This window comes from Musca autumnalis, unplaced genomic scaffold, assembly GCF_047663935.1.
Source record: "Musca autumnalis isolate F117 unplaced genomic scaffold, ASM4766393v1 scaffold_1, whole genome shotgun sequence".
NCBI lineage: Eukaryota > Metazoa > Arthropoda > Insecta > Diptera > Muscidae > Musca > Musca autumnalis.
Window position 1 is genome coordinate 7,174,834 of NW_027411644.1, and position 21,441 is coordinate 7,196,274.

Below are 21,441 nucleotides of genomic sequence, written 5' to 3' on the forward strand. Positions count from 1 at the left end.
GTCCCAAAATATCGAAATCTGGCCCTAACTGGATACAAATGCTAATGTGATGATGATGGATATGGATGGATATTTTTAACAATTATCATTTTTATATTCCAAAATTTTGCTTGTGTGTTGGTTGGTCTGTCTGTCTAACTGTGTGCGTGCCTGCGTGCGTGTGTGTGTGTGGCTGTTTGGAATATTTTGACACTGCCAATATTTTGTCTCTTTCTCGTTTCTTTCTTTTTTTGTATATTCTCTTTGTGTTTCTTTGCAGGCGGGTGAGTCGAATGGCCTATTCAAAAAGACCATCTCAAAGTTGAGCACAGAGTATCGTTTGCAATTCGTTTGGCCCAATGTACGTAGAATACGAGATCAATCTGGGCCAAGCGTCCAAAGAACAACAGCAACAACAACAGCCAAAGAACAGCAACAGCAAGATTTCCAACCGAAAAAATCGATATCGTTGGGTGCGATTCGAGGCCAACATGGCTATCAACACAACCATCCACTGCACCAACCAGATTTTTCCCGGCTGGCTACAATGCCATCTGTTCACAAAAAACGTACAACCAACCAAAAAGAAGGTGCGACCAAAACATTTCATTTAGTTTTGTCGCTTTTTTTTAAGAACATTTTTATCTAAACCAAAAAAAAGAACGAAGAAATTAAAGTTTTGAGATAATGTTTTCGTTTTTTAAATTTTGTTTCTTAACTTTGTTTAAATTATGTTTTTTTTTCAATTCTTTAAAATACCATAGAACTATTTGCAGTTTGCCATAAGTAAATACAAAAACATTTAGCAGTAATTTTGCTTCTATTTCTGGATTAATCCAAACTCAAAACAAATTAACTTTAAAAATGCGGTAATTCCACAATAAGGACTAGGATTTTCTTTTAATATAACTTTTTAATAATACATTTTGTTCTCTAGACATTAGTAGTTTTGATTTTTAGGTGAAATTTTGTCTGCTTTTTTATATTAGAGATGTAGTTGATCATCATAGAGAACTGCTTATTTGAATAGAGAACAATTGTCATAGTCTCATGTTAGGTTGTATAGCTAAAGTCTTAAGGATTATCGTTTAGAAATGAAACATTTTTAGAAATATTTTTTATAAATTTTTTAAAAATTTTTAAATATTACAGTCTAGCCTAGTCTCTGAAATTTTTTGAATTAAAAATTTAATAACCAGCAAATAACAAATCTTATCGATCAGATTTACTTGAAGGTTAAAATTTACCCAAAACTGAAGGGACGACCTTTTCAGAATTCAATTTTAATGTGAAAATTATATTACACTGTCAACACAAAATTTGGGGAAGAGATAATTCCTTTTTGGGATGATGAAAGTATATTAAGAATCCCGAAGGACAGATCCGCCGTGAGTCGAACTTCCGAGTTATGGCGTGATGAAGTTTCTGCTGAAGACCCTGTAATGCATCTGAAATTAGGTTTATAATTTTGTTAACTGTTGTTTTAGCTTATTTATGAGATGCAGTCAAATCGAATGAGGATTATTTTCGTCCTTCTTCTTCACTTCGACCTTCTAACTTGCTTCCTTCAATGTCCTTTTCGTCCTTTATTTTAAGAGCCGCTATAAAAGTACCACAAGATGCCGTTTTTCAGCTTCGAAATGTTCTGCAAAAATGTCGCTCAGAAAATTTAGGTACGACCCTCATTGACAACTAATCGATTTTGTCGCGTTTTCATAGTCATTTTTTACATTTACCCCTGTATGCTCAGAAAGAACTGTGTTTTGAGTTGTTGTATGTTCTGTAACGAATATACAAAAAAAAAAACAAAATATAGTATTTTTCTGAAGAAAAACAGGGTAAATGCACAAAACGACCACGAAACCGTGACAAAATTGATTAGCTGTCAATGAGAGCCGTACATTGGCAGAACATTTCGAAGCTGAAAAACTTCATCTTGTGGTACTTGTATACTTACTTACTTAGATGGCTTTTATATTAAACAGAACGTCTTGTTCTATAAGCCGAACTAAGAATAGATTTCCAAACGCACCGATCTTTTACTTTACTTATCCAATTTTGGATGCCATGTTTTGTGATATCTTCTTCAACTTGGTCCTTCCATCGGAGTTTTGGCCTTCCCTTGGGGCGTATACCGTCGAGTGGCTCGTATTCAAATGCCTTTTTGGCGGGGGCATCTTTATCCATCCTGCTGACATGTCCAAGCCAACGCAATCGTTGTAGTTCGATACGTTTTACTATATCGATGTCGGTCGGCTGGTATAGCTCGTGGTTCATACGACGTCGGTATTCACCGTCAACGCATATTGGTCCATAAATCTTTCGAAGAATTTTTCTCTCAAACACACCAAGTTCTGCCTCATCTGCTTTCGCAAGTACCCATGCTACAGATCCATACATAAGTACGGGTAGTATCAGTGTCTGGGAGGGCGTAAGTTTTGTTTGACGAGAGGTGGTTTTACTTTTAAACTGTTTACTTAGACCAAAGTAGCATCTGTTGGCCAATAATATTATTCTTCTTTTGATTTCAAAACTGATGTTGTTCGTTTTATTTATGGCGGTGCCGAGGTAAATAAAGTCATTTACTACCTCAAAATTGTAGTTCTGAACATCAACAGTTGGTCCGAGTCTACTGGACGTCTTGCGTGTTGATACCATAAACTTTGTCTTATCGCCGTTTACTGCCAGACCCACTTTGGCAGACTCTTTTTCAATTTTCGCAAAGGTGGCTGTTACGGATCGAGTTGATCGACCTATTATATCAATATCGACTGCGTAGGCCAGTAACATTATATCCTTATTGTATATAGTGCTATTTTTATCTCTATCGGTATATACATTCGATTCTCGTATGACCTTTTCCAATAGAATGTTAAATAGGTCACACGATAGGCTGTCACCTTGCCTGAAACCTCGTTTCGTTTCAAAAGTTTCCGAGAGGTTCTTTCCTACTTTAACAGCTGATCTTGTATTAGCCAATGTCATCCTGCATAATCGTATAAGTTTTGCGGAGATACCAAAATCAGACATGGCTTGAAACACCTTTGATCTAACTGGGCTGTCGAAGGCGGCCTTATAGTCGACGAACAGGTGGTATGTGTCGATCTGTCTTTCGTGGGTCTTCTCCAGTATTTGGCGCAGTGTGAAGATTTGGTCAATTGTCGATTTACCAGGTTTAAAACCGCATTGGTATGACCCGATTATGTTATTGACCATGGGTTTTAAACGACAGCTGATTAATTGCTGTCATGACCTCGCTTTGGTTAGGTGGAAGACATTCAACGTCGCCGTTTGCGATTGGTTCTGGTGTATCTTCATCGCCGCCCATATTCGATACTAAGAGCTTCATGAAATGCTTTTTCCAGATCCTCAGTACGCTATCTGTATCAGTACGCTATCTGTATCAGTTTTACACTCTGGTAAAATTTGCGGACTTCATTCTGACTCCTGAACATCTCGAGTTTCTCACGCTCACGTTTTTCTTGCTCTTTCTTTTTTCTTCTGAAAATACGCTTCTCCTCTCTCCTCTTCTCCCGATATTTTTCTTTCGCGCTTCGTGTTGCTACTGAATGCAGGGTTGCTCTGTATGTCGCGTTCTTTTCTTCAGTAGCCTTACGGCACTACTGATCGTACCATAGATTTTTAGGTGATGGTTTTTAATACCCAAGCACAGATTTTGCGGCAGTTTGAAGTGAGTGGGCTATTCTTTGCCACCGCGCTTCCACATTATCGGGACAAGCAGTTCCGTCTTCTAGCATGTGAGTCAGTTGAGCGGAATAGGCTTGTGCTATCTGTTGTGTTTGCAGCTTCTCGACATCCAGCTTCCGTCCTGTGTTAGATCGCACTTTTGCTGCAACATTAAGGCGAGTGTGTACCTTTGCTGCTACAAGGAAATGGTCCGAATCGATGTTCGCTCCTCGAATCGATCGGACATCTAACACACTGGACGAGTGTCTTCCATCTATCACATCATGATCAATCTGATTTTTTTGTTTTCCCATCCGGGGATATCCACGTAGCCTTGTGTATGTTGAGGTGTGGGAATCTGGTGCTGCTCACTAGTGTTGGGCAATCTCGTTCATTGAGCGGATCGATCTTTTTCATTCCGTTCACCAAAAAGATCCGGGTCGTTTACTTCGTTCGTTGGCTCTTTTTCGTTCAACAATACATTTGACTTTATTATTTTCTTTTGAAGTCGTTCGTTCTCTGCTGCATATGACTCTGTCGTTCTTTTCACCGAATCGTTCTTTTGAAAATGTTCGTTCACGAATGACACATTGTGTGCTAATGGGGGTGGTTTTGTTTCTGAACGTAGTGGTGGTGGTTTTGACATGAAAGAACCAGATGAACGAATGATGCAAAAGAAAGATATGACCGAGATGTGCTACTGAACGAGGTGAGTTACTGAGCGAGAGTAGCTCTCTGAATCATTGTTTGTTTTGTGTGGAAATTTGCGCTGTTTGCGCTAACGCAGCGTTTGTTTAGAGTTTGACTGCAAAACCAATGCTGCTAATTTTGTAAGCAGCAATGACTCGTCCATCGGGGATCTAAATGAACGATATAAAAGAATGGGCTGGATACGGATCCGTTCGTTCTTTTCACGGAATCGTTCCTTTGAGCCGGTTCGTTCATGAACGACGCAACTCTTCTGCTCACTACCATGTTGTTTGCCGCTGCAAAATCAATCAGCCTCATTCCGTTGTCGGATGTTACCTCATGAAGGCTGAATTTGCCGACCGTGGGACCGAATATATTTTCCCTTCCAATTTTAGCATTAAAATCTCCTAGAACAATCTTAATGTCATGGCCAGGGCAGCGGTCATACGCTCTCTCTAGGCGCTCGTAAAATATATATCCTTGGTCTGTTCATCTTTCTCTTCGGTCGGGGCATGGGCGCAAATAAGACTGATGTTAAAAAACTTTGCTTTTATTCGGATTGTGGCAATTCTCTCATCAACAGGAGTGAAGCTGGAGACGAGATTTTTGAGCCTCCTATTTACCATAAATCCAACACGTAGCTCATGTTTCGTTTCATGGCAGCTATAATACAGTGCATAATCGTTTGCCCGGTTCCATCGCACTTCCTGTAAGGCGACAATATCAGCTTTGTACTTGCCAAGTATATCCGCCAGTGCGCAAATTGCACCTGCTCTGTAGAGAGTCCTGACATTCCAGGTGCAGATTCGCAGATCATGGTCCCTAAAACGTTTGCGGGGTTCGTCAACTTTAGAGGGGTTTGTTTTTCTTCTTTTTCTTTGTTTTTTCATAGTAGGCGGTGTTTTGACGGGGTGAGTTACTAGCCCAACGCCCAACCCAAGTTTTTAACGTTCTTATGGGAGAACGCGCGGCACATGTTAGCTCACTACCTTCGACGGATGTTAAAGGCAGCTCCCCAGGTGATACCACGGGGAGGTCAGTGTCCACTTGAGATGAAAGAGGGACCAAGATAAATCCTGGGCTTTGCCGGTCAAGACCGTTGCTTGGTATCATTCATCCCCTACGTCACATTTACTTTTATAGCGAAAAGGACGAAAAGGATATTGAAGGAAGCGTTTTAGAAGGTCGAAGTGCTCTACAAAAATAATCCTCATTCGATTTGACTGAAGATATGTCATCTAAATAGTAAGCTAAAGCAACAGTGAACAAAGATATAACTCTAATTCCTGATGGCTTACAGGGTCTCTAGCAAAAACTTCATCACGCCATAAGGCGGAAGTTCGACTCACGGTGAATCTGTCCTTCGGGGTTCTTAATATACTGACCAAGGCCTGCCTTTCTTTCCCAAGAGGGATTTTCCGTGCCCCAGATTTTCACCTCCATTTTGTTGCACAGTGTTATTAAACCTCTAAATTCGTTTATTTCGCATTTTAGAATCCATTCAATAGCAAAAGGAAATATATAATATGGGCCCATAGTCTTTTGAAATATTTGAATTATTGGAAAATTTTGAATATTTTGATTTTCCATATCTGTTATTATAATCTTAGAGAGTGTGCTTACCAGAGCTCCAAAAACTCGCTCTAATTCGCTCGAATTCCACTCGCGAGCGAAACTTTTCTTGAATTTGAGCAAGTTGAGGGGGGCAAATTGTCCCCTTCCCCCACCCAAACAAAAAGTTACCGCAATTTCAAAAAAAAATTGCCCCACCCCCACCAAAAAACTTACAACCTCCCACCAAATTTTCACTCGCGATTAAATCGGAGCTCTGGTGCTGAAGAAGGATATAGTTCTTGGTTATCCCTAGTTGTACAGACCAAAAAACATATTTTTTCATAATTTTTTCAAAGAAACTGCCAATATTTTTAAGCTGTTCTTTCTTTTGTCTGAAAGAGCATATCCTAAAATACTTTTTGAATTTTTATTGTTGAAAAATATAGCATAGTTTTGTGGTAAATGTTTCATAAGTAACCCCTATTTTTTCTAAAAGGGTTTTGCATTTTAAGAACCTAGTAATCCTGTCGTTTAGCGTAACAGAATTCAAAATAAAATCTTGTTAAAAAAATTGAGCTGCCTAAGGCAAAACTTCGATTTTAGCGAAAAAATTACCATATTTGTTCAAAAATCGGACAAGAAAATTGAAAAAATGTATCGCTTAAGGACAAGATTTTTTCTAGCTATTGTTGGCACCGACTTAAAAAAGCTATTTTGAGAAAACTGCGTTTTAAGTTGCGCCTTTACGCACAAAACACAACAGGTTCTTCAATCTGAACGATTACATCTCAGAGAGTTTTGCTCCGATCGACTTGAACATTTTTGCGGCACACTCTGTACTACTTCAGAATAAGCCAATATTTTTTTCGATTTTTTGAAAATGATAAGTATAGGTAACCCCTTAACATATTCTAAAATATTTCCTAATAGTTCCCGATGAAATATATAGTAAATTATCCAACTTTCTGAAGATTTTCGAATACTATTTCTAAAGTTTGCTATTTATCGATGTGATTCTTCGGAATTCTACAAAACTATTCTTAAAAGCTGCAGCATAAAATACAAAACAATTATTTTAAAACAACCCTTTAAAATTTCGTTCACTGATCCAATAGTACTCGCTCACGTACATAGATGGCCCTAAACAGAACCTTTGTTCCACTAGCTGAACTTTGATAGCCTCAACTAACACTTATTAACGGAAAATCCAAAATAACCTTTGAACTGGCAGAACTTTGATAGCCTCAACAAACACTTATTCACGAAAAAAAACCATAATAACCTTTGAACTGCCTTTTTTCAAGAAAGAAAGTCGAAGAATTTACTTTCATAACTTATATGATTTTTTAATAACGTCTAAATAACCGTTTTATAGACGAACTCTGCTTTAGAGGAAACAACAGAGTTTTGCCATATATGAGTTCTGAACTCATATATCACATATTAATTGTCAAAGAACCAACATTTGTTTTTGTGACGTAGGCGTTCGGATCATGATAAGTTTTGTTTCAGGTTAGGGAAGAGCAGAGTAAGTGAATGAATATCAAAGTTTTCATAGCGAGTTATAAATGATTACAAACAGTGCTATGAGTACAACTATGATTTTGACAATATTTATATACATATGTGTGTGTACACATAAATAAAACCGGACGCTTTCCTTCTTAAAAATGAACACGTTAGAGCATAGTTTCTTGTGCATTAGTATCAAAAAATATTAACTTTAGTTTATTGTAAAACCAAATTGAAATCTATTGTCCCCTAAGGGAGGGAATACAACTATGTTGCTTTCATACTCAGGAAATTTAATTTCAATTTACTATCCCTGTGCTGTTCGTTCAATCCCTTTGGAATTGATCATCCTTTTGTTTCTTTTTCTGTTTGCTTTACGAATTGATTTAGTTGTCTCTCTGTGTGTGTGTGTTCTTGTATTTGTGTTCGTCTTATTCCTTTTATATTCTTCAAAAATTCTGTATTTTTATGTTCACAATCACAGTTTCTTTCCCTCATATAGAACGAAATTTTTGAAAAGAAAATTCCCATCCAAACTGAAGATAATGAAAAACGAAATACAAAACTGTTCTAAATTTTCGTTTTAGTTTTTAATGAAATTTGCTTTTTAATCGAATATAAATGCTTTTTAGCCATGTTTGACCACGTTTAGGCGATTCAAGTAAGTGCTGTTGTTGTTGAAGCTAAGAAAAAAACATGAAACGAATACATTTTTTACAATACATCTACACAAACACATCGGAAGGGTCCAAAATAAAAAACTGGTGGTATTAACAATTATTTATTAGTAAAAAAAGTAAAATTAATTATCGACAAATTGTTTAAAGTGTTTGTTTAGCGTGGACTCTGTAATTGAGGCGTCAACGAGTAGTCAATGTTGGGTTATTTCATTTAGTTTTGTTCCGTTTCTTGTTGTTTTATGGTTTCCTTTAGAGATGTTTTGCCATAGCGGGAGCATGCTACAATTTTGTGTTTCGGTTTATGATTTGAATTGAGCGGTTCTAAATTTGTCGTTTAGTTGTTTATTATAATTGTGAAGTAGTTTTGTTTTGGTTTTTCTCTTATTCATCTCATTATGGAATTTCATGACAATTTGTTTCATCATATTTCTCTAATTGGGGGGATCATTTGGAAAAAATAAGATTAGGATTATTATATTTAAATGTAATTTAGGAAAAGGTCAATTTTTTAAGGAACTTTCTTCAGTGATCAAGATAATTTTTAAAGCGCCATTACACGAGGTATTAGACTTTTAAAGAAAAATTATAAAAAAGAAGTAAAAAAGTATCAGTCGGCTTTGCCGACAGAGGTATACCCTCAGCCTATGTGAATTGGAACTTTCATCTACGGACAGATCGAATGTATTTAGGGTCTTTTCTAAATTTTGTGGCACTTTTTGGACATTTAAACTTACCGACAAAAATGTGTATTAGGATTAAAGTTCCAAAGTTTTGCGGAGGATTTGGCTGTAAACAGGACCACAAAGAACATCATCGGTATAAATTTCCAAAGGATCTCCGAACAGACCCTAAACTGCACTTGGACACAAATGTAGAACTTTTTTGGGGAGGTATCTTATGGAGAGGACCGATATGGGCCATTTTTGAAGTTAAATTAAGTTTGAACAAAATATGACGAAGGCCAAATTTTGGACCAAATCGGTTTATCAGTTCGAGAGTTGTTGTGCTCTCCAGCTACTACATATGGTAAAATAGGGGTTTTTTACAACTTTCGGGCTGTTTTCCCAAGAAGTATGGACTTGCCTTTTACCGTCGTAATTGAGACAGCGTTTGCAAGTTTCTTCAACAGAATTCAAAGTTAGTCAAGAGCAGGTCTTAAAGTGAACGTATCTTAAATTTTGTGTGGGAGGTACCCGAAGGAATGGATAAATATAGTCCATATTCAAACCTGATCTATATCTGTTAGATATATTAGGACGCGTAAAGTATGGACTAAATTGGTCCTTCCGCTGCAAACAATTTTCCGAACATTTTTTTTAACTTTTGTGGGGGAGGTACCTGAAGGAGTGAACCGATCTGACTTATCTTCCAACTTAAACTTAGTTTGGACAAAATATTATGAAGGTCAAATTTTGGGTGGAATCGGCAGATCCGTTCGAGAGTTATCTTGCGCTCCAACCATAGGGGTTTTTTTGAACCTTTCAGCCTATTTTCTCAAGAAGTATGGTTCTGCCCCTGATGAAACTTGTACCACCGTACGCGGGGCCGTAAATATAAGTTGTTACAACAAAAATCAAAACATTTCAAGAGCAGGTCCTAAACTGAACTTTTACGAAATTTTGTATGAGAGGTACCCGAAGGCTTACACCGATTGAGTCCATATTGGAACCTCATCTAAGTCTGATAGAAATTTCATAATGTGCAAAGTATGGACCAAATCGGCTACTCCCTTCAAGAGTTATCGTACGCACAAATTTTCCGAACATTTTCGAACTTTTGTGGGGGAGGTACCGGAAGGAGTGGACCGATATAATCCATCTTTGAACTTGAACTAAGTTTGGACAAAATATTACGAAAGCCAAATTTTGGACCGAATTGTCAGATTCGTTCGAGAGTTATCTTGTGCTCCAACCACTACACACGGTGCCATAGGGTTTTTTGTAACTTTCAGGCTATTTTCTCAGTAAGTATGGACTTGCCCCTAATGAAAATTACAGCGTCGTATAGAGGACAGTGAATACAACTTGCGTAAACAAAAATCAAAGCGATTCGAGACCAGGTCCTAAATTGAACTTTTCCGAAATTTTGTGTGGGAGGTACCCGAAGGAGTGAACCGATTGAGTCCATATTGAAACCTCATCTAAGTTTGGTGGAAATTACACGATGTGCAAAGTATGGACCAAATCGGTTATTCCCTTCAAGAGTTATCGTGCGCACAAGTTTTGCGACAATTTTTGAACATTTGTGGGGGAGGTACCGGAAGGAGTGGACGGATATAACCCATCTTCGAACTTAAATCAAATCTGGACAAAATATTTCGATACCCAACATTTGAACCGAATCGATTGATCCGTTCGAGAGTTATCGTGCGCACCAGCCAGACAGACGGACAGACAGACAGACGGACGGACGGACATTGCTAGATCTACTCAAAATTGTCTGAAACGGATATCGTACAAACATACTTGGGGTCTAAAACCATTATTTCGATGACGCACATTTTTGGTCGTATCAAAGTGTATATACCCTCTTTAGCCTAAAGACAACTTTCTCCCAGAACTTTGTCGGTATAGGTCCATGAAGGCCCTCATAGAACGGTACCTCCCGATTTTTGGTATTTTGAAGTTTGTGACCACTGCATGCCACCAAAATTTGGTATTTAGTCTTTGTTGGAGGTAAAAGCCTTTCTGACTGAAATTCGTTGGTATAGGTCCACGTTTCAATATAGATTTAGTTTCGATATAGAACGGTACCTCCCTATTTTCGTAATTCTGAAAGTTGTGACGTCAATATCTCACCGAAATACTGAAATTTTTTATTAAGTCTTCCATGTCGTTACAAAAATATTCTAGAAGAAAATTATCACTTTAGGTCCGTGGGTTCCTATATCCCCCATAGAAGCATACCTCTTGATTTCCGGTATTTTGAAGGTTTTACCGAAATATCGGAAATTCGGTATTTAGTCTTCTTTGAGTCTAAAAACTTTCCGCCAGAAAATTGTAGGTATAGAACGACGTTTTGGTATAGCCCCTATGGAACGGTACCTCCGAATTTCAATATTTTGGAGGTTAGCCACATTGTTTACTGAACTTGCTGAAATTTGGTTTTTAGTCTCCTTCATAAACGAAAGGAAACTATTTGTTTCATTTTACTTCAAGTTCGACCTTCAACAAGTTTGACCTGGCCGAACTTAACGCCGTTCTTACTTGTTTCATTTCTTCCTTTTTCCTGGGGAAAAGATGTTTCTTCTCTTTCCTCCCGATACTACATTGGTGCGCTACATGTTGCTACTGATTGTCGAGTAGCCTGATATGAAGCATTTTTGTCTTCGGTAGCATAACGACACTCCTGATCATACGTCGGCGGAGGCCCCTGGTATCCAAATATAGATTTTGCGGCTGTCTGCATAGAGTGGGAAATACCTTACCACTGTGCTGACATGTTGTCGGAACGAGGAATGTTTTCCTTAATATTTGTATGAAAGTCAAGCTTAATCTCATATTTGTTGTTTTCAAATTTAAAAACAACAAGTTTAAAGTGGGATGTAGTTAAAATTGATTACTTTTGGGGATGGCAGAGAAGACTAGTTTTGTCCAGCGACACTTGGACTCATCAGTTCTCTTAGTTCTTTGTATTGAAATGTTTTCGTTAAGTGGAATATGTTGTGGCTATCTGTTGCGATTGTATCGGACACGAACCTTTGCTGATAGTGATAGCAGCAGTGCCCTTATGAATGCCGAGATGTTTATATCTGGTGCTGCTAACTACCATTTTTTGTTCGCTGTGAAGTCTATCAGCTTCATTTCGTTGTCTAATGTTTTATTGTGGAGACTAAATGTCCCTATTGTTGGGGGAAAGATGTTCACCTTTATAATTTTGGCATTTAAATCACCTACCATAAATTTAATGTCATGGGCGGTCAAATGTTTCGTAAAATATATCGTTGGTCTGCTCGTCTTTGTCTTCTGTTAGGGCATGGGCTCAAATTAGACGTATGTTGCAAATGTTGCTTTTATTAGAATTATAGCAAGTCTTTCATCCTTCGTGGTGAAACTAGAGTCCAAATGTTTAAATAAAAAAATTCGTAAGCAAGCTCATGCTTTATATCGTAGAAACTTTAATACAGGGCGTGAACTTTGGGTGTTGTTGTGACGTCTCACTCAGTCCATCGCATTTCCTGTATGGCAATAATATCGGTTTTGCACTTTGCAGGTATATCTGACAGTGCGTAAACAGCACTTCCTCTGTAAAGGGTACGAATATTCCAGATGCATATTCGCAGATCATGGTCCTTAAAATGTTTATGGGAGTCGTCAACGTTATAGGGATTTGCTTTTCTTTTTCCTTGTTTTTCATAGTGGGATGTTTGTTGCTAACCCAACCCATGTTTTATAGTCTTATAGGCGCGGTTCATGATAGCTCACTACCTCAGCAGGTGTTAAAGCCAGTTCCCAACTACGGGGAGAAATGTGACCACTGGAGATGAAGAAGGGCCGTTCAGGACATTTCCTTGGTATCTTTCATCCTATACGCCACCAATTGGCAAACAGTTAGAAAAAACTTAAGTCGAATGTATTAAAAAACTTAGGGTCATATGAATCAGTCTCTAAAATATATATAATCGAACTTATCTAAAACGAAGCACTTAGGGACCCATGAATTACCACGTTATAGAGAAAACTCGTTATAGACAGATTATTTTGTGTGAGAATTTCCATTTGGGCTCTAACAACTACTTCGTTACAATGAAGTATTCGTTACAGGGAAATTCGCTATAAAGAAGTTCGACTGTAAAATTAATGATTAAAAACAAAGCTAGCTTACCTTAACGAAGCGAAAATGAAATAGTTACATATTCAAGAAATGACAGGGAAACCTAATTTCCTCAAGTTGAAAAAAACATATTTTTACTAAATCATTTTCCATGTTTTATCATAGAAATGTTAAAAATCTGCAAAACATGTACTTGGGTTACATCACCAATCACGCATTTATTATTTTTTCTTTTTTTACTTTTAAAGAAAATTTTCAAATCATTTTCGTTTTGCATAACACATTGTGTATTAATTACTACTAACACCAACATGGAAAATTAATATTAATTGGTTCCAATTTCGTTCTATATTGTTCAATAATTTGTTGTTCTGTTGATTTATTTTTTGCTCTTGGAGGTCTCTGACCTCTCTCTGTAAACTTCTGTACTAACTAACCTAACCTAGATGAAGAAAATTTTATTTGATTTGAGTTTTGTCTGCTCTATTTTCCGTACTGTCTGACTGTCTGTCTCCTATTACTACTATGACTGCCTATCTTTCCTAATTACTACTATTCCTAGTTGTTGAATTTCGATTTTTTCTCCTTAGTTTTTGTCGTTTTCATTTTGTGTGTGTCAATTAACATTACAAAAATAACCCAAAAAAAAGAATTTCTTTAGTTTTTATTTTATTTTACCTCTTTTCTGTAAAAATTGAACTATGAAAATTAATGATAGAAAAAAACGACACCCAAAAACCCAAATGATGATAAAAATTCAGACAGAAAAAAACAAAAAACTAAAGAATAAAGAAATACAATTTGCTGTTGTTGTTAATTTGTTTACTAATCAAACAAATTTGAATTCGACAAAACTATAATTAAAAACTGAGAAATGTTGTAACTTGTATTGCAAACATACTAAGTACTTCTACTAAATCGTTTATTACTATTGATTATTCATTATTATTCTTATTATTAGTATGGTATTCGTATTCGTATCTAAAGTATTGTTTGTCATACTGTCATCCTTCATACATATTTGCCATACATTTATTCATTTTTGTTTGAAGAAAGTCAAATAGTAATAGTCAATCAAGTAAATCAAATAATAAAAAAAGAAAAAGAATAATACAATTAACAATGAAAACCAACTCAAATTCGGTTGGAGTTAAACACAAAATGAATGAATGATGAATTATGTTTGACTTGAACAATTATAAGAAATCAATTTAAATGTTGAATATATTTATATTTTAGCCACGCTACATGAGTTGGAGCCGCTGGTTAGCGATGCCGAAGATAGAAAACCGGTTGAAAAGTATGCAAATTATTCTTAAGCTTCTATTTATGTTTCATTTTTAGTTTCATACAAATTTCCATATCAAACCCTTTTTTTGTTTTAAACTCTAATCAAAAAGTGTTGAAAGAAGTACACTAAGTAATATCTACAAGAAACTATGGGAGGTAGGCGTTGAGAGTGAAAACATTGCCCAACAATTATTGAAACCAATATTCCACAACTAATTTGCCAAGAAGAACATGGAAAAGTTTTGTCTCGGCACAACCTTCGAATATATGTAGTAGCTGTGACTTCTGATCCGATAGTAAAAACAATAAATGTAATCGTAATAAAATTAACGTGACCTCTGGGCTTCTTCTTTTGCCAACAGAAGATCTCTTGAGGTCTATAACGAGAGGATTTAGCTCAGCCCTTTTCAAGGTGGACTTAAGGTTCCACAAACCTTATGTAAGGAAAACGATAAATTGTACCTCACTGATTTATTGATACAATTCAGTAAATATGACGATTATATGTGTTTGCAATTAGGTGGAGTTGTTGTGTGGGTTGCGGTGTTAGTCAGGGAACAACCTTGGGTAGGTGCTGTCGGCTCGATGGTGATAGAGTTGATATAATCGTCTCGATGGTAGTCGGGTGGTTGCTGCCGGCTCGATGGCGATCGGATTGTTAGGATCGGTTCGATGGCAATCGTATTATTGCTATCGTGTGTGGGGCTCGACTTAAATATTAGGGTGGATGTATATCTTTGGTCTGTTCGTCCTTGTCTTCTTTTTCTAGGGGAGGGTTACTGACCCGGCGCCCAAACTCAAGTTGTTAACGTTCTTATGGGTGAACGCGCGGCAAATGTTAGCTCACTACCTTTAACGGGTGTTAAAGGCCGCTCCCCAGGTGACACCACGGGGAGGTCAGTGTCCACTTGAGATAAAAGAGGGACCAAGATAAATCCTGGACTTTGCCATGTTAAACCCGGTCAGGACCGTTTCTTGGTATCTCTCATCCCCTATTTCACCCGAGGTTTTCTATTTACAACAATGAAACTCTTGAGTTGTTTCTACAAGCAACAGAAGACCTCTTGAGGCATTGTAGTTATATTTGGACAACAGAAGACCAATTCAGGTCTTCTATAGACAACAGACGACGTCTGGAGGTCTCCAGTAGACACCAACGACTTCGAGAGTTCTTCTATAGTTACAGAGTAACTCTTGAAATCTTTCAAAAACAATTGAAGATCTTTTGAGGTCTTCTGTAGACTTTAGAAGACCTGTTCAGGACTTTCATTAAAAACAGAAGACCTTTGGAGGACTTTTATTGAAAACAAGGAAAATTTTGAGTTTTTTCTACAAACAACAGAATACCTCTTAAGGCATTATAGTATTATTTGGACAACAGACGACTTATTCAAGTATTCTATAGACAACAGACCACGTCTGAAGGTCATCAGAAGACACCATCGGTTTCGAGTGCCGTTCTATAGTAACAGAGTAACTCTTGAAATCTTTCAAAGACAACTGAAGTTTGTTGCTGCTGTTCAAACTTCCATTAAAAACAGAAGACCTCTTGAATTCTTCTATTGACAACAAAGAAACTGTTAAGATCCTTCTACAAGCAACAGAAGACCTCTTGAGGCATTATAGTCTTGTTTGGACAACAGACGACCAATTCAAGTCTTCTAAAGACAACACACCACGTCTGAAGATCATCAGAAGACACCAACGATTTTTATAGTTCTTCTATAGCAACAGAGTAACTATTGAGATTTTTCAAAGGCAAACTAAGACTTGTTGAGGTCTTCTATAGACAAGACAACACGTTTTTTACCTCTTGAGATCTTCTTATGACATCAGATGACTTCTGGAGTTCTTCTATAGATAACAGGAGATCTCTTGGGTGGCTCTGAACACTTCCTCTTCAGGGGTGGGACATAGGGAAGATCCCGAAACGCAGTTTCCAGCTTTATAATTCATTGAGAAGTCCGTGAAAAGTACCTTAAAATGTAGACTGTTCCAAGAACCATCTAGGACACGTTTGGGGGATTCTAAAAAGAAATTAAAAGACAATTGGTCTTTATACGTAAAGTGGTTGCAGTGATGTAGTTCATTGAATAAATATATACTTTTAAGAACTATGTATAACAGTAACCGGTTGGAGGTGACTGCTTTTTGAGTCAGATTTCATTTACGATGCATTCCAAAAATAGAATACTAAAATACAACGCAAACTAATTTTTTACGATAGAATGTAATCAGTATTCCCTGTGTAATCAAACTCATACATTTCTGACTCTGCTTTGTAAAATTATTACATTGTGATTCATGCCGACTGCGTTTGGAGTATGTATGAGTATATGACTAGCGTGAACAGAAACATCGCAAAACACTTAAAAAATGTATGTCAACAATAGAGAAACAGTGTGTGTAATCGAATGTAACATGACTCATTTATTTCAGACTACTGGTATACTTCTTCAACGCCAACATTTTTTTTTTGTTAAATTATTGTAAAATATTTAGTCGATTTTTATTTGCATCACCTAGAAAAGTTTTCTTTTTAAACTTCATTGTGTATATAACATAACAAGACAAGTTTAGAGGGATACGTTTTTGCCACTAGAATCTCATCACACCAATTCCAAAATTCTTAATGCACCCTTAATCAGTAGTTGTTCATGATCATGAAACATTGTGTCTTTTTTCAAAGTCAATTAATAAACTTACATGAAATTTTATTTTTGTTTTATTTTTTTGTGATTTATTCTCTCACCGTACAAAACCAAAAACAAAAAATGAAATCCCCTAAAAACAAATGGTTTTTAAAAAAATCCTTGAAAAACAAAAAACATGTGCCAACACAACTGTACGGATGCTTGCGAATGCCAAAATAAAAACCAAAAAAATTTTAACATGACGCTTTAAACCAAAAAAACAAATCAAATCAAATAATAACTACTCGCTTTATTTCCCTCATCATCTGTTAATAAAATATAATTATCAAAAAAAACAAATCATCAACTTTCAAACGATGGCCTCACTGTATTTTGCAATTGTTCAAATAACACTACCTTTGATCCCCCATCAACCTAACAAAAATCTCTTTAAAAATGGCTTAAAATAACTGCACTGGCTTTTCAAACCATGAAAAACCCCATCAACATGACAACTCAACTCAACTTTGTACAAAAAATATTTTTGAAACCAATTGCACTGAAATTTCAAATAACCAACCTAAACCACCAATTGAACAACCAACCAAACCTCGAAACATTAGACATGTGACCATCCAGGAGAGGAAGGTTACAACCCGACCCTTCTCCCAGTTGATTGATCAAGAGCGACCCAATTACTTCATGACGAAGAGGGAGAACTTTGGTTTCGAAGAGTCAACCGACAATAGGCGACATCACGTCAAGCCGGCTGAGATAATAATGAATGGTTCGGCTCCACCACATTCGAAACCGAATTTGGATCTGTGGTTCAAAGAGGTAGTAGAAATACGCAAAAAGGCTGGAGAATATAAGGTCAGTGAAAAGTCCTCTTGATCCTTAAGAGAAAGACAAATTATTACAACTCTGTTTTAACTTTATTTTCTTCTTTTGGCTAAAGTCTCGTGGTTGGGGTACTGAAATTGATCCTGAAATGTATAACAAGCAAAAGGATCTGTGGGATCAGGTGTCGAAACGTAGCTCACTATCATCACTTTGTTTGGCCACTACCATGCAAAGGTAAGCAAACTTACGCCCATAAGTTGTTGTTTTAAATATTAAATGATTTTTTGTCCTCCATCAGACCCATAACCAAGGAGGAAAAGGAACAGGAAAACAATAAGAAAACCACTCCTGTATCAAAACCCCAAAAGCCTAGAGTTCCTGGACAGGCTTACATTTTGGATAACAAAGATGAACCCAATGCACTGCCAGCACGTTTCAGTCACATACGTCATCATTTGGAACGCACCACAGGACCAGGTTACATGCAATTTTTTAAGCGAAAAAATCGCTATAAAACCCATACTAACATTTGCCTTCGGTTTAAATTTTCACAGATGTTGAAGAGGGCGCCCTACTGCCTTCCCCCACCAGGGAGAAATTGATGCCTGCTATAACTAAACGTGAATCTGAATCTCAAAGGGGTAGCCCTAAGAAAACAGCAGCCTCTCGTCATGGTTCTCCCCAAAAAGGCAGCCCACAAAAGGGCAGTCCCAAAAAAGTGTTGAAAAGTAAGTACCAAACTAATCAACCGTATTACCAAATTACCCAAATGAGTTAGTGAAACACAGTAAAACTTTTTCTCACAATTTGATTTTGATATAAAAAAAAAACACAAAACTTCCAATTAAACACTTACCAACAACAGTATTCAATTAAACACAATAAAGCACTCTTTAATAATTAATTACCCAAATCAAGGAAGGTGTGGAATTCTATCTGCGACACAAAGAAACACCTACCACACTGACCCCCCAGTAACCACAACCACTACCTCCACCACCACAGACCACAAAACAAACAAGAAACCTCCTCAATACAAATTAAAATAATTTCCTCATTTTCCTAGTTTTTGATTTCAATTAAATAATTTACAAAAATGTTCCATTTAGTTTCAACTCTTCTATTCTATCCTGATTTTCCGTTTTTTGGTTCAGTTTGCTTTTCACTTGCAAGCGAGAAAATTGTTTGTCTTGCTCTACTTATCTCTGGAATGGTGGATGTGGAGTGAAATGAAATAAGTTTTGTTTTTGCCTGTTTTGAGTTGCAAGTTTTGTTCTTTATTTGATTAGCTTTTTTGGCCGTTTATATTTGTTTTGGTTAAAAGCGTTTTTGAGTGCAGTTTTCAAATGTTTCTAAACAATTTTTGTTATTAAGCGTTGTTTGTTGAATGTCTGGCAAAACGACAAATGATGAACAGAACTGTGATGATCAGCTGTTCGGTGTTTTTTTATGGGTATATGGGATAAACATATATGTACATGTATGTGCGTCATATTGTATGATACTTATAGGGGTTTCAAGGTATGAACAGTGCCGCAAAATATGAAAATATGTTAACATATCAGAATTTTACTGTATTTGTGTTAAATTCAAGAATGAGAAGTCTGACACAGTTATTGTATTCATTTATTTTGGTGTACAGAAAACTTTCAACAAGTGTTCAATGGGAAAGCTGTAAATGGGCTTAAAATAATTACTTAATAACAAATTAGTAAACGAAAATTACCTTATTCACATCTCAACGAAGGAGATGCTCCGCACGATATGTTTCAGGTATTCGACAGCTGTTATCAGTATAAACCTGTCTTAAACAATCAAAATACATAAATAATTAGAAGATTATGTTCATTCTAGCGTCAAATTGCAACCTTATGTAGAAAAAATCGGATGGCACAGAGTGTTATTGTATTATGTGCAAATGTAGCTCGCAGGAAGAGAAACCATATGTCCATAAGCTAAACCAAAAACCAGACCAAATTGCTCGAAATATTGAAATATGTAAACTTATGTATTTATAAACCTCTAAGAATCTTTGAACTAGTTCAATGTGGTGTCTAGACAAATGCATTGGAATTGTTAAAGCTTCAGTAGAGAATATGATTACAATATAGGGTCTTACGAAGCTGTTCACATAGTCATTGGAGAACTATCGAAAAAGAAATTCAACGAATAACTACGACCAACCTATTTTATTGTCAGTTGTATACGAGGGCTGCACGATAACTATCTGTCCTAACAATGAACTACTCTATAACGTAGTACTTGGGGACCGCAGAATTACTACGTTATAGAGAAACCAAAGCAAAATTGTTACATACATGACTAAGAAAGCAACAAACGTGTGTATATGAAAAAACATAATTTGAATTTTTATTTAGGAGTGAAATAAGAAGTGATCTTCAATTTGTTTTTGATTTTGCCACTCACATTGTTTCTAGACTCCAAATGGGGATAATTCATAGTCACAGAAATATTATTTTTTTCAATATCAGCAGCTTATATAGTTGTAATAGGAACACAGGCCTTTTTAAAACAACGGTCAGTTGTTTACTTATAGGTGTCTACTTTCCGATTAACTAAACACTCTAGTCAACAAAAATTTACAGCCTGTTCATGTACGTCGACCGAAAGGTGTTTTGCGCTTCGGAAGTGGAAAAAAATCATTTTCTGTTCATGTAAACGCCATCCAAACGAAAATCTATGCGACCGACAAGCCATACGAAATAACACGTAAACGTACTCTTTTCCATTAAATTTTGGTTTATGTATTTAGAAAGTACTGTCTTTAATAGAAAGTGAATGTCGAAATCACTCACTTGCTTTGTAGCTGTCGAGTAGAACGTAAAATCGCGAATAACACCGAAAATCTAAAAACAAATTTATGCAACACATTCTTGAAACAAAATAAAAATTTTATAGACACGTTTTAAAGGCGGCTTCATTCACTATTTTGAAGAAATCAACTAAATAAAATAATTCAAAATACCGACACGTTTTATTTTCTCAAACAAAACAAATCACACATATTCCAATGTTTGTATGTATATGTGGATTTAGTTTTTATTTCTCATTTGACTCTCATTAATGGAACATAGTTGTACAAATGTACATTCAAATTAGTAGTATTTCGCATAGGATACGTAACGGCAGTCGCACGATAGTTTGCGAAATACATGAACGCATTTTTAGACGGAAGTGAGTGACTGCTTTTCATTCGTACAGTTTTTCGTGCGACATACATGAACAGGCGGTTAACTTATTTTGAAGCAATTCTATTCTAAAAGACCTGATAAATGACTTTGCTTCTCTTTTTTAGTGTGCACTTAATAAAACGCCTTATGGATGTGTTTTGTTTCTCATTTATTGTGTAAACATCAATGGGAAAAAGTTTGGCAAAAATTTGTTAAAGAGAGGTTATTTTGGGTGAGAATTCCCACTTGTGCAATAAAAACACTTTGTTATATAGACGTATTCGTTATGGGGAAGTTCGTTATAGAGAGGTTAAAATAGGTGAACATGGCATTAAAAAACTGTGTTTTAAGTTTTTCTTCCTTATAGAGAAAAATTCGTTATAGGGAAGTTCGTTATTGAGGAGTTCGACTGTATTTACCATCAAAAATAGTTTTATTGTTTTCTTAAATAGTCTCCAGCATGACTAATGCACTTTTTGATGCGCTCAACCCAACTGTTCAAGCACTTGTTCCACTCCGATTGAAAATCCAAACCTCCAAAATATGGTGTTTGAACACTTCAACAGCATCTTCTGGCGACGAAAATCGTTGACCACGACTTTTTTCTTG

General features: G+C 36.4%; 1 protein-coding gene across 34 annotated transcripts in view; it reads left to right on the plus strand.

Moving 5' to 3' along the window:
* LOC141390590 (uncharacterized) overlaps positions 1-21,441 on the plus strand; it is a 158,166-nt gene that overhangs the window by 110,579 nt on the left and 26,146 nt on the right. For all 34 annotated transcript variants that reach the window (XM_073963674.1, XM_073963684.1, XM_073963566.1 and 31 more), the window contains 6 exons: positions 260-569; positions 14,115-14,175; positions 17,422-17,671; positions 17,757-17,875; positions 17,940-18,118; positions 18,196-18,369. In XM_073963674.1, the coding sequence (XP_073819775.1) occupies positions 260-569; positions 14,115-14,175; positions 17,422-17,671; positions 17,757-17,875; positions 17,940-18,118; positions 18,196-18,369 (1,093 nt within the window). The remainder of the gene's footprint in view (positions 1-259; positions 570-14,114; positions 14,176-17,421; positions 17,672-17,756; positions 17,876-17,939; positions 18,119-18,195; positions 18,370-21,441) is intronic.